At 37.9% G+C, this 13,278-nt stretch overlaps 1 protein-coding gene across 3 annotated transcripts; it reads left to right on the top strand.

Moving 5' to 3' along the window:
- Positions 1-227: 227 nt before the first annotated feature.
- LOC114939011 (venom protease) lies at positions 228-13,274 on the top strand. 3 transcript variants are annotated; one of them, XM_029313226.1, is made up of 10 exons: positions 228-1,210; positions 6,453-6,934; positions 7,930-7,974; positions 9,244-9,498; positions 11,176-11,264; positions 11,346-11,431; positions 11,696-11,833; positions 11,962-12,098; positions 12,345-12,502; positions 12,607-13,274. In XM_029313226.1, exons 2-10 carry the CDS (start codon positions 6,460-6,462, stop codon positions 12,763-12,765), a joined length of 1,542 nt encoding a protein of 513 aa, XP_029169059.1. In that variant the 5' UTR covers positions 228-1,210; positions 6,453-6,459; the 3' UTR covers positions 12,766-13,274. The 3 variants fall into 3 exon arrangements, with proteins under 3 accessions (XP_029169059.1, XP_029169060.1, XP_029169061.1); XM_029313227.1 differs by lacking the exon at positions 9,244-9,498 and having other exon boundaries at positions 230-1,210; XM_029313228.1 differs by lacking the exons at positions 7,930-7,974; positions 9,244-9,498 and having other exon boundaries at positions 230-1,210.
- Positions 13,275-13,278: the final 4 nt, after the last annotated feature.

The following is a 13,278-nucleotide window of genomic DNA, read 5'->3' as shown; positions in this document are numbered from 1 at the left end:
CTTTGCATACTCATTCTTGAAAAACTATTATATTCACAATAATAATTCAGTACCAAAGATAATAAATAAGTGTGTTGGTATTTATTCAGTAACTCATTCAATAAAAGAAAAGTCCAATATTAACAAAAAATAAATACTGAAAATTGAGCAAATATCCTTCCTGGAAATTCCCATCCCCACTGGAAATCGAGTGTTACGGAAGGTCGGCGAAGTCGAAGGTGAGTGAAAAAAATAGGAGAAGGAGAAGACGAGAGATCGTCAAAGGACAATCCCGGGTTCTCCATATGCGGATGCCGGTTAGGACTTCATCCTGGAGTGGTGGCTGGTTCGGACTGTCGCCTCGTACGCAAACCTGGTGGGGGACAACGCGAGAGAGTTTTATGTGCCGAAATGAAACTACTCGCGGAGAAAGTGAGAGCAGACGTAGCGGTGCCGGCGGACACCGACGACGGCGCGAGCAAGCAGGCCGTTCTTCGGGACTCCTCAAGAAGAGAGGATAGACATGCGGAGCTCCGCCACCGCGTGGTAGCCGAACACCGGGTCGTTCGGGTCCGCGAGAGGACCGCTTCGATCGAAACTGGGAGGAAACTGGAAGAAGTCACAGACGAGATCTCAACTCGAGAAGAAATTGAGAAATTTCGAAATAGTCTATTGGAAATGAGTGACAGTGAAAAAAAGAGGTGTACACTCGTGTGACGACGATACCTTGAAGATTCAGAAGAGTGGAACCACTGGAACCTCGAAGCCGCGATTGGTAGGTGCCGAAGTCGCGGTATTTCTAAAGCAATTTCAGCGACCTCGTTAGTCACTCAAGTGACAGTTGGACACTTTATCGTGTGTATCGCGATAACTAGCGATTACATATGTGACGTCGTCGTGTTTAGTTTTCTTGTCATTCCGGAGGATATGTAAGTCGCGAGAGTGCTCCAAGAATTTTTTGGTGACGTAATCGGGGAGAATCGGCGCGATCGATCAAAAATGATGAAACATATCTCGCAGTGATACACCAGGTGAACAACCACTCTTCGCAACGGTACCCTTGATTGTGTTATGGTGCTGAGGACTACCTCGGTCAGACGAGGCAGACGAAGAGGTCGCAGAAGAGAGGGTGGCGGAAGTAACTTCATCCTGGCGAATTTCCCCCGAGAAATCGTTCGCATTGGTTCGATTAGTCGAGGAGAAATCCGGGAAGGTCACGTCTCGTGAATCGGTGAGTGCAGTCTCACGCTGATTTATCTATCCTTCTCTCTTGTAAATCGGCAAATACTAGTCCATTTTATTTCCCGCGCGTTTTCTATTTTCTAATCTTATTACGCTAAAACAAAAGAATGCGCGAGAAATCTGCGACTGGTTTCTATAAGTAAGATGGAAGTAGATAAGAGCACAGACTCTGATTAGTAGTAGCTGATATGTACTACGAAAAAAAAGATTTAAAACTACATTGAATATTGTTAATTTTACTCGAGAGAAAGCAATTTGTGAGAGAAGAGATTGTTACGTTTCCATAATGAGATGTGCAATTTGAGGTTCATAATCAGGTTATTCATATACGTATACATAGTTCATTATTACAAAATGACAGAGTTGGTGCTTTCTTCTCGACACAGTGTACTGAAGGATTTATCTCTCGATCTTGAGAGATTCGTATTTTTTTAATAATGCAAAAATCGGTGTGCGTAAAAAGTGATCGGTTCAGCTTTGAAAAGGAAAACTTTCTCCCAGGTAGCATCCCGTGTGTTTGATTGTACAAACGATAAATCGTGTGCACAAAGAATTAAAACAGCGAGATTGAATTTTTATTAGATTTACTATCGAAATCGACGCGATGAATTAGAACGGTACGCTCGGTTTCGTTTCGTTAAACTTAATGTCTGATTAAACGCGGCAGTTATTATTAAAAGCAGAGAGAAAGCAAGATCGCCTTCGTGGAGAGCAACTATCTTTCCAAAGAGAGGCTATCAGCCGTCTCTTACGTATAAAAAGTATGTTAAGCGAAAAAAACGCAAACCGATGCGCGGTAATTTTGATGTATGGAGATGATCGATGTCACATTCGCTCTTGATCTGGATTTTTTATTCAATGTTAATTAAGTCTAATAATATGCTTATTAATGTAATTTCTCGTTTATAAATTCTTATATGGTAATAGAAGAGTTATATGGTAATAGAAAAGAAAAAGTATTTCAATATCAATCTTAGATAATTTGCACTTACGTATTCCTTAGTTTTAATTAGAGCATTTTTTTGTAATTAATAATAAATGATAATAATAATACGTGATCGCGTGACTGTGAAAATCACAGTTGTAAGTGTTTTTTTATTTCAAAGAAATTTGATGCAACTATTATATAGGAAAGTTTCACCTTAAAAACTCTCACTTTATGAAAAATTTATACAAATAGAAATTTATGTTAACGAAATATATGTTACGAGAAAATAGTGAAAGACTAAAAGATGTGCTCTTTAAAAATCTCAGATAGAGCCAAGAAAGAGAAGTGCGATCTTATTTTTTGATATAATTTTAATGGAAAAAAATCCTATACCACCGCTAGTTCCTTCCCTTGAAAGGAGGACACGGTTTCGTAAGATCGCCGGCTTAAAACGCGAACTTTTGCGTCACGTGGCATAGTGTCGCTTTTGAGTAGAAGGCTCTTTTATTTTTTAAGTTGCCATCCTCGTAGACAGTGAAAGTACTTCCGTTCTTTCTCAAAACGAAACGCTCGCGACAGCGCATCGAGGATGCACGCTTCGGTACCGTTGTACACGCGTTGCCCAAACACTCCCTGTGGTTTACGTAACGGAATTCGATAGAGGCCTGAAGAGAAACGTGGAACTCGAAGAGTCGCTACACGAGTAGGCTTTTAACTCGGGTTATTTAAATTCATTGTAAATTCGAGATAAGGCGCGATAGTTGAGCTGATGCGCTCTGCAATTCCGTAAGAAGTGATCGATAGAAATATATCTCTTTTGCGGGATTTTTATACTTTTTACATTACTCATTGTCAGTGCTGAAAAGCGTTTGCTCGCGTTGCTGCTGCACATTCATCATCTTCGGAAACGGACGAGAAACCAAGCGGCCAGCGAGAAAAGATTCATTACACAATGGAAAGTGTTCGTCACGAAAGATATCGGTGAATTAGACCGCGAAAATGCTTACTCCTTTCAAGGCCATGAATAAGATCAGTCGCTACAACGCCAAGATTTCTTCGGTGAAGAAACCAGTTTTTATATTTCGAAACAAAACGCGCACGAATGGGTTTTCGAAATCCATATATTATACAAAGACGAATTTTGAATGTTGATGAATCTATTCAAGTTTTTATACGCGAGAAGTAGAAGTTGTCCTCCAAAATTGTCACGTTCGTTATATCCGGTGCGATTACGTCAGCGAATTTGATAATTGAAAGGTAAAGAGCTCTCTTCCGTTCTATTCGATATGAAGTTGAACAGTCTGATAAATTTATGTGGTTTCAAGTTCTTGGTAAAGAAGCATGCAAAGAAAGGAGTTATTTAACTGTTATCTTAATGATTAGTAAAATGTGATAAGTATAAAGTGGTACAAATGAAACGTAAATATAAATTGCCACGCTATCATTATACTTTATTTCTGTCATTAGCACAAGATCTCACTTATTATGTCAAATTATATATTATATATATATCATACATGACATTACAATATTATAGTATGTATATAATATAAATGTTATTACACACATATACATATGTACAGCATGCAATTTTAAAATCTGCGATATATCGATACCGGTCGTAGGATTATCCTTATATTATACGGAACATTAGCCACGTCCGGTTAAGTAGATACGGTATGTTTAATAACGCGCGTACGATGTAATAGTGCTTTATTTTGTTCGACGACGAGATATATACGTATTATTTAGATGTACATTATATAATTTAAACCGCGCGTGCATGCACATAAATATTTCTATTATCATCGACATTATCGTCGTGGCTCGGTGGCGCGTGCCGAGCTTTTCTTCGTGACGCTTGGCCGATTCCCATTGTCATTGTTAGCTATTAGGGTAATACACACGCGATATGCATCGAGGGAAAATTGTGGCCCATTCGTAGCGGAACGCACGAGGACGACTATCCTTCGGAAGTTTGGGCGAAAGTAATGCTTGCGCGTGGCGTCTGGAGAAAGTGATGGGCCGTTTCCCCTCTCGTTCTTATAATGTCGATTCACGCGGAATTCGAGATCTCACCGGAGTACGAGAGAGGAAAAAGGTATCCGATCCGGGGGATCGCTCCATGTGGGTGCTTGCACGTGCGCGAGCTTTCACTGACAGCTGGAAACGGCGACGTCTCCAGCTGGTCCAAGGTCTGAATTCAGAATTTTTACGACTCGATAAACTATTACAGAGCCAATTGTCGTATCTTTAATTTTCTATTCGAAATTGAAGACTGGACTATCAACTTTTGAAAAAGTTGCAGTTAGATTATAACTGAAATATCTCTTTGTATGTATATCGTATATATTGCTATGTATGCGTGACGGACATTATAGTTTGATTTCACAATTTAACACGCGAAGATACGCTCGATGGAGCCGAAAATTTAAAAAAAAAATCACCGCGTTTCGTTGCCTGCATTTCGCGGGGAAACGAAAGGGGAAAGAAAAAAAAAGACGAGACTCATCAGAAATCGCAATCGAGCGTTTATAAAGATCGGAGTAGAAGCGATAGCGCGCGCGTTACAATAATCGAACACTTTCACGGTGAAATTCATCGCGTGCGCGATAAATTCTCATTTTGCGACGACGAACATTTGTATAGGGTACAAAAGGGATATAAATAGAGGAGGAGACAAACAAAAGGCACAAATGGAGACTTACCGAGAACACGATGCAAGCAGCGATTTGTAAGACTTCCGTCGTGGCGGGTCGGCGGGTGGCACCTCGTGAACGTGAACTTCACACTGTGCACGCAAGAAGTACACACTTTCACTTCTGGTGGATCCACGTGACGGGGAGCCAATGACCTACTAACACATCGAACCGTTCACCAAGCGCCGCCGCGATTGATAGTGGCTCGACAAGGCCGTCCATCAGATATTATTCAACGAACAATTATATCCCTCTCCCTTTTCTTTCTTTTTTCTTTTTGACATTTCCCGCCCCATTTGTCTAGACGAATATGAGGTAACGATCAATCAACGTCAATCGGATACGCCTATTTCGCATGTGCCCTGTAGGCCTTAGAAACTTAGCTTCTGAAAAAAAATTAGACGTAAAGGATCCTCTCATATTTTTTTCTTATAATAAAAAATTATAGATTAATTAATGAATCTGAATTTTATTTTTTATTATTAATATTAATTGAATTATAAGCGATTAAAATATTAGACTTACAGACTTTTCAGATGCCTTAGAAATGCTAATAAATGAGAAATTCTTATTAAAGTTTTGCGGTTGGCAAAACTTCGTTTTCTCTCGCTAATGTTATTGATAGGTAATAATTTTGTTCAACAGAACCGTTGATGGATGCTTATAGTGAATCTTCTCTCGAGTATAGATGTCTCGATGTTTGGTTCCGGGTGAACTTCTTTACTTTCACTCGTTACGAAGGATTGTGACGCAAACTGGATTTTGTCTTGTCGTGTCGAGAGGAATCCAAGACGAAGTTGTTCTCCACTTTGCTTCGTTTGACTCTAAGCGTTACCTTATACAGCAGTCTTTCTCTATCCACTCACGCAAACTCTCTCTCAATCATAAATAATAAAATTCTGGATAATAATAGAATCATGTATAATAATAAATAATAGAATCTAAATTTGAAATGATAAATTGTTCTATAGAGCAATATATTGACGCATATCTCAAGTAATTATACAAATTTTAAATAAAAGTTAAGGAAATATCAAAAAGGATAATTATATATAAAAGAAATATTTCGATAATTAATTTCAAGAAAATTTGATTAGAAAGAATTTTGAAATTTCTCGCATTTTATTCTTCTTTCTGTTTTCCATCTGCATAACTTATTTTTATATCATTCTCATCGTTTTTACGTACAGAAGCAACGCTCACGAATGGTTCGTGCCAAAAGAAAGTTCTTCGAATCGCCGCGAAACCGCTACCGATAATTGTCGGTACGAGTAACGTGGCATTCTTCGAACCAGAATCCTTAACGATTCCACCTGGTTACGAGTCCGAGCGATGCGTATTTCCTTTCGCTGAGAATCGGGCGCTTTAATAGCGCTCGATGATGATTAACGACTCGTGAAACTCCGACTCGAGGAGAAAATCGCTCTGAATCGAGAGTACTAACATTATCTAGGATCTTCAAGAATATTATCGTATGATAAGATCACGTTCGTATAAGCTCACGTTTCTCACCTTACGCGATACGTAAAATGTCTAATGTAAAATATGTGTTACTACATCTACACGGGATTATTTCGCATAATTAATTTCTAATTTTTTCTTAGAAAAACGATGGGTGTATCGAGGCCGTGTCATTGGCTTTTCGCTGCGGTCATCCTGAGTCTCTCCTCGAGCTTGATGGTGAGCGAGACGCGGCAGCTCGCGAATTTGGATCCCTTGGCCATCGACGTGCAAAGAGACGAGACGAATCGCACCAAGGGAGTAACGGCGATTCGCCGACGAAGATATGTACGATTTCCTACGGGGTCCGCTGCTTATCTCGCCGACTTCGGTGGCGGTCCACCCTCGCTCGGCAAAAACCTGGGGCCGATCGCGCGTTACGCTCCCCCGTTACCTAGCACGTGGAGGCAGCAAAAGTCCCTTTGGAGGAGCCCCGTAATCGCCGATTACAACAGACCGGTGATGTCCCATCGGACGCCAAGATTGATATTCCGCGACAACGACTTCCTACCGCCGATTGGAGGCGGTGGAGCCTCCTTCTTCCAGCAATCTAATCAGTTGCCGGAATTTGAGGATGATGTCAGAGGTAAGAGCCTTTTCTCTTTTTCCTCGTTTCAATTATATATGTGATTATGTGTTATGCAATATATAAGTTCTTTAATCGTTCCAGTTTTATTCTTATTGTCTTATTCGCTTGAAATCCACATTTAATATTGTGTGTTTAAATTGACTCTTAATTATAGCTTCTCATTATTCTTGTGTCATGTTGCAATTTTCAGTATATGAATTGTTGCATTGAAAACTGCACAGATCCTAGCTCTTCTTATTGTTAATCTTCTTGGTGAATTATAGAATAGTAATCTTACAATTTCTCTAATATTTAAGCGATTCAGAGTCATCATCAAATATACATTTTCCTGCGATATTAGAAACTGTAGGCTGCACCGTTTAATAGAACGATATAGACCCGTGTTTACTGCTGCACATTTTTCTTTCAAGTGTCTAATAAGCACTTTTCCCTTTTACTTTCATCTTTATTTTTGCGCGTTTGCATAATTCTGTCGCTTCTGTAAACTACTTTGTTGTGCAAATACCGCTTTATCGAGAAGAATGCTTAGAAGAGCGTGCAAATGTAAATGACGTGTCGTATGATACTTTCAAAGCATTTTAATTGCAAACCACGTACGATCCGATCAAATAACTCACGCTCATAAGTGCTCGTGAGTCGTGAGATACCTACGTAATTTTTACGCAACAAATTTCAACAATCAATTTGTCCAAGTAAATAGCAATGGTATTTAAAAAATATCAAGCAGTACTTACTTTCTATGAGAATGCTATTTATTAATTCTCGTATTTTAATATTCTTTATTTTTTATTAATTTTTAATTAATAATGCAGTCTTTTTGCAGTCTTCTTTAATAATAAGGTTGTTAAGCTTCTTTAATAAGTTAAAATATAAAAATTGTTCTAATTTTTTTATTGATATTACACATGAGCTTATACAGTAAATTGTTTTTTTTTCCTTGGATACGACGTTAGGCGTCATCTTCCCAGAAAAACATCTCATCTTTATTTCAGATCACCGAAAGCAAACGGCGGAAGATTACCCCAGATTGGAAACAGGTACGTATTAATATTCACACGCTGGCACACGCAGAATCAGGGAATCGATAGTCAGCCTTAACAACGTCGCTTCACAGGGAACTTTCGATTTTTTTCAAATTCGCGATCTCTGCTTGGTTCTCTTCAATCTCTCTGCCTCTTGCACATTCATAAAAATCACGCAACTCGCGATGGCGCGCAAGACTTGTTTCCATTGTAATCTGCAACTTCCGTCGTGGTCTGAAGTACAGAAATTACTACATCTTTATCGCGGGATGATAAATCAACGTAATGTTGGATTGATACCGAGGGACTCTTTTACAATTTGCCCAAATCCATCTTTCTATGGGGAGCTCATTTTCGTCGGGAAAAAGCGATCGTCTCATCGCGTCTATATTTTTTTTATATCGATTGCGGATATTCCTGTCGTGATAGATTTCAACGTAGGTTAACTATTTGCCGTGTTTTATTTTAACCAGGTCTTATACGAGATATAATTATTTATAATATTTTCACATTATCACTTTGTGATGACTTTAATTACACAGATTATAAATGTCATCTAATCCATTGTAAAAATTATTCAAGCTGCACATATCTTGTTAATACAGAAATATATTTACATATTGTTTCACTTAAGATTTAATGAAGAATAAATAATATTTAATTTACAAATATTTATATTATAATTTTAAAAGATTTAATAATTATTTTATTATAATATTGTAATTATATGTAATTATATTAGCTTTAAGTCGATTCTGATCTTTGCGATCGTTTTATATTTCGAAGTTAGACTTGGAGTAATTGGCAGAATAAAAATGACGGTTCGCGTTTCCTTTGATTGATAATGATTGACAATCGGGACATCGTAAGATTGATAGGAAATTTTTGCATTTTCTAAAAGTCGCACAAATTGACAAATAAAAACGTATCAGGATTATTTGTTTTATTCGACATATGTATATTAATATGTAGCAGTAAAAAACTTTAAATGACTGACAATAATAATTGCAATAGTTTATAATAGTTTATATAGGTACCTTGATTGAGGAGAAATCGCATTAAAAATTCGCATTCCACGTCGAAAGCGCTCTCTTGATTTTAGTCCTTAATAGTCATGCAGATCGCTATTTAGATTAATAACCACGATGACGATAGTCGCTTAGTCTTCTTTCTCTTCGGCTGGACCGGAAGCGCGACCGCGCTCTGATAGCTTGACAGTTGCGCGGGACAATTACGTAACTTGACAGTCGCGAAAGACAAAGAGTTTCCATATTTTCTCTGCAGAGACGCGCCAACAAAAAAGACCGCTGTGGAAAGGCGACGATACATTGTGCGCGGACGGACGGAGCTGCGAATTTTTTCTAATGTGCTGGATGTCTGCTGGCCTATTGGACGGCAGCTGCGGCGGAATTATGTTCGCGTGTTGTCAGCGGAAAGAAAATCCTAAAGCCCTCACTGATAATAACCTGATCGAGTCACCTAGAGATCAATCCCGGCCACTTCCGCTGGATTTGTACACGGAGACCGACAGCGACGATCGTAAGTCCTTCCTTCGAAAAAGCATGCTTTCCATGCACTGGCACCGCACTTGCAAGCATGAATTCTTCTTTCCCTATCTCTTCGATATTTCCTCCTTCTTTTCTTGCTCTCGTCTTTTTTGTCAGCTCTTTGTTATTCTTCTTCTTAGCTCAACTATTTTGCAATTCCGCGCACTTGCATGTACTCCAAGCATGTCATTTCTTTCCTCAAACCAATTTCATCTCCCAAAAATTGCATAGTTTCCTCGCCGGATATCTTCTACATATTTCATCATCTTAAATATGATAAATCCTTCTTTCAATTTTCAATCATTCTTTCTTCTTTATATATTTTTTGTTACTTTATTTTTCTTCATTTTCAAAGCATGTTAAATAAATTTGTAAAAATTTCTATCTTTCTATGCATGCTTGCCCGAAGATAATTTTTTATTGATATTGTAATATAATATTGTGTCTCTCTGCACAATATATATCCGTTGAAATTCCCATAAATGCATGTTGACAAACGCCAGTTTCCTCAATCTCAATCCTTTTATAGTTTTCGCTGCAAAAATAAAAACAGCCAAATAAGATGTTCTCTTAAACGTGAAGAAGTGGTATAATTTTTTACGAACTATGATAAAAGGAAATCTCTACGTAATAAAAATTATAAGTTTTACAAAGGACTGGCTTAGGTTAAAACCGATAGAAAATAAGACAGATGTATTAAACATAGTATTATGTATTAAAAATTATAATAATTATGCTCGTCGATGGATCAATTTTCTTGAAACATTTTTTATATGACATTTCGCAAAACTTTGGCGATCTGCAGTCTCCGTTTCTTTTTCATGATATTCATGGCGATGAAACGCTTCGTTGCATTCGCAATAACTCCGTTTTTTGCACACGAATGCTTTTATTCTGTTAGAAGGCGATGCACTAATAAGCGCATGAATTTGCTAACTAAAAGATAAACTGTTGTTTTTATTTATGCATTATGTATATTAATTATGCTGCTTCTCTTCTCGAGATTTTTTCATCGGCAGCTTTGACTCAGTGGCTAATACGTGTATGTACAAATAATCTCGAATAATTTTTTCGTCTGTCGATATTTGAGAAAGACTGGATGATCGAGTTACCATTAAATTACTGCGATTATATATACGCAATGCAGAAGTTGAGGCCAACACATTGAAATCGGATGGAAGAGACGTCGTATTAATTAAAATTAAGTCGTTATATTACTCCAAGTCCAATTTCGGTGATACAAGAAAACGGGAAAGAAATATTTTTGTCACTGTCGATTACTTCACGTTTTCAACTTCACGATGCAATTCGGCTCTAAAAGCGTTGATTGCAATGGAACTGCGTTTATAAGCGTCATTGCGCGTTATTGTAGTCACAGATTACGGCATAATTGGAATTGCCAAACATTTCTACCGAAGGATTTTTAGCGTTTTATACTTCTTGCAAAAGGTATCTGGATATCTTTTTTCGCGCGACTATTATAAATGTTATATAATATGACTATACTTACTAAATATTTCTATGGGAGTTTATGCTCAATTCCCATCTCTTCGAAAAAGCTGGTAACTCTGACGTAATTCGTCGTGAACAATAATTAAATTTGATACGGCGTTATAACTATAAAGATGCCATAATTACTCGCAATTTTCCAAGTAATTACGTTTTGCAGGTTGCGGAATACCAGTCGTTTCGAAGCAAATTGCGCAGAGAAGAATCGTCGGTGGTGACGACGCCGGTTTCGGCAGTTTTCCGTGGCAGGTCAGACACGGCAATCACATGTAACATTTGTTCGAATACATTGAACTTTGTCATTGAAATCATCATTTCTCGCTTTGACAGGCTTATATACGAATTGGATCCAGCAGATGCGGCGGCACTCTGGTCAATCGGTTTCACGTTGTCACAGCTGGGCACTGCGTTGCGAAGTGAGTGAAAAATAATGTATGCTGTATATAATGTGTTACATAAATTATTAATTAAATTGATTAATTGCAGTCGCGTTTGTGACTTGTCTCACAAGTTAAAAAAATATTTTTATGATAGTAATATTTTTAATATTAAATTTGATATTTAAAAAGTATCATAATACATAAAATGGTATTGAAAAAGTTCTGTATATTAATAAATACTATAATTATAAAATAAATAAAACATAAAATATAAAAAAGATAATCAAATAAATTCTTTAGAGCGTCGGCTCGGCAAGTTCAAGTAACTCTGGGTGATTACGTGGTTAATTCTGCGAGTGAGTCTCTTCCAGCTTATACTTTTGGGGTTCGAGAGATTAGAGTGCACCCTTACTTCAAGTTCACGCCGCAAGCGGATAGGTGCGTTTATGGTATCGTTAATTTATTAGAAACACACTGGATGTCTATATCGAATGTTGCAATTTTGTAATAAATTTTATCGATTCTCTTACCCTCGTTTACATCTTCTATATTTGATTATTTATTAGATTCGATGTGGCGGTGCTTCGATTGGACCGACCAGTTCATTATATGCCCCATATAGCGCCTATATGTTTACCAGAGAAAAATGAAGATTTCTTGGGACAATATGGCTGGGCTGCTGGATGGGGCGCGTTGCAAGCAGGTGACTAGAAAAATTATTCGTCATTAATAATTATAAAATTATTAAAATTATTGATTTTATATATCCGGTAATGTAATTGTAAAATCGCGGATTTTTCGCTGTTATCTTTTATATCTAATTATTTAATTATGTATCTTTCGAGAGAGAAAAAAGTAAAATATTAAGTATTACGCATTTAAATGAATAATAATTTTATTAATTAGTTATTCTCGTTGGTTGTTGATTTTCACGAATTATTTCGCTTAGGTTCCAGATTGCGACCCAAAACGCTGCAGGCGGTGGACGTGCCCGTGATCGACAATCGCCTCTGCGAGCGATGGCATCGATCCAATGGTATCAACGTCGTTATTTATGACGAGATGATGTGCGCAGGTTATCGCGGCGGCGGTAAGGACTCGTGTCAGGTAAGCGATTTCGTCATCGTGGGTGCGTATTGTTTGAACGATAAATCGTCATTTCCCATTGTCTCGTTCATCATTCCGCGAGGGCGACGCATTGAATTTTTCAGGGCGACAGCGGTGGCCCATTGATGTTGGAGAAAACTGGCCGGTGGTATCTCATCGGCATCGTCTCCGCCGGTTACTCCTGCGCACAGCCAGGTCAACCAGGGATCTATCATCGCGTGACCAAGACTGTCGATTGGATCACGTACGTCATAAACTCGTAACGCGCCCGAGGAGAATTATCCTCAGGAGGGTCCTGAGAATATATCTTCGCTGAGCCGCGGACTTTGCATGACACAAGGTTCGAGTGTTCTTCATGTTCGAAGGATGGAATTTACGATCGTGCTTTAAAAACCGTGATGCGACGTAAAGAGAGAGACATTTCACGGAAAGATAATTTAAACGAATTTTTGAAAAAGAATTATATGCCTAATGAAATTATAGCCATTTTACTTTACAAGGATGTAAAAATTATTTAAATATGAAATCTAATTTCGCGCAGAGTTTAAGAAGCGAGTTGCGAATTTTTAATATAGTTCCGAAAAGCGCGAATAGAGTCGATATTCTCTATCAAAGGTAATTTTGCGCGATATTATACATAAGTATCTCTATTGACACAAGTGGGTGGCGTAAGTGTGTTGTAATTTTATCGATGTGAATGCATTGTAAATTAAGCGTGTATGATATACGTGTATGAATTTGCGCTTAATAAATACTCTGTTTTCGACTTTCATTAT

This window comes from Nylanderia fulva, unplaced genomic scaffold (assembly GCF_048542155.1).
Source record: "Nylanderia fulva isolate GAGA-0341 unplaced genomic scaffold, ASM4854215v1 Scaffold26, whole genome shotgun sequence".
NCBI classification, from domain to species: Eukaryota; Metazoa; Arthropoda; class Insecta; order Hymenoptera; family Formicidae; genus Nylanderia; species Nylanderia fulva.
The sequence above is the reverse complement of the archived record's forward strand: the minus strand, read 5'-3'. Positions and strand labels throughout refer to the sequence as shown.

Bases quoted from the DNA above. Each gene is read 5' to 3' on its own strand.
- LOC114939011 (XM_029313226.1), top strand. From the start codon at position 6,460: ATGGGTGTATCGAGGCCGTGTCATTGGCTTTTCGCTGCGGTCATCCTG. The intron at 7,975-9,243 runs GTACGTATTAAT...TTTTCTCTGCAG, and splicing joins TTACCCCAGATTGGAAACAG to AGACGCGCCAACAAAAAAGA. The intron at 11,834-11,961 runs GTGCGTTTATGG...ATTATTTATTAG, and splicing joins TTCACGCCGCAAGCGGATAG to ATTCGATGTGGCGGTGCTTC.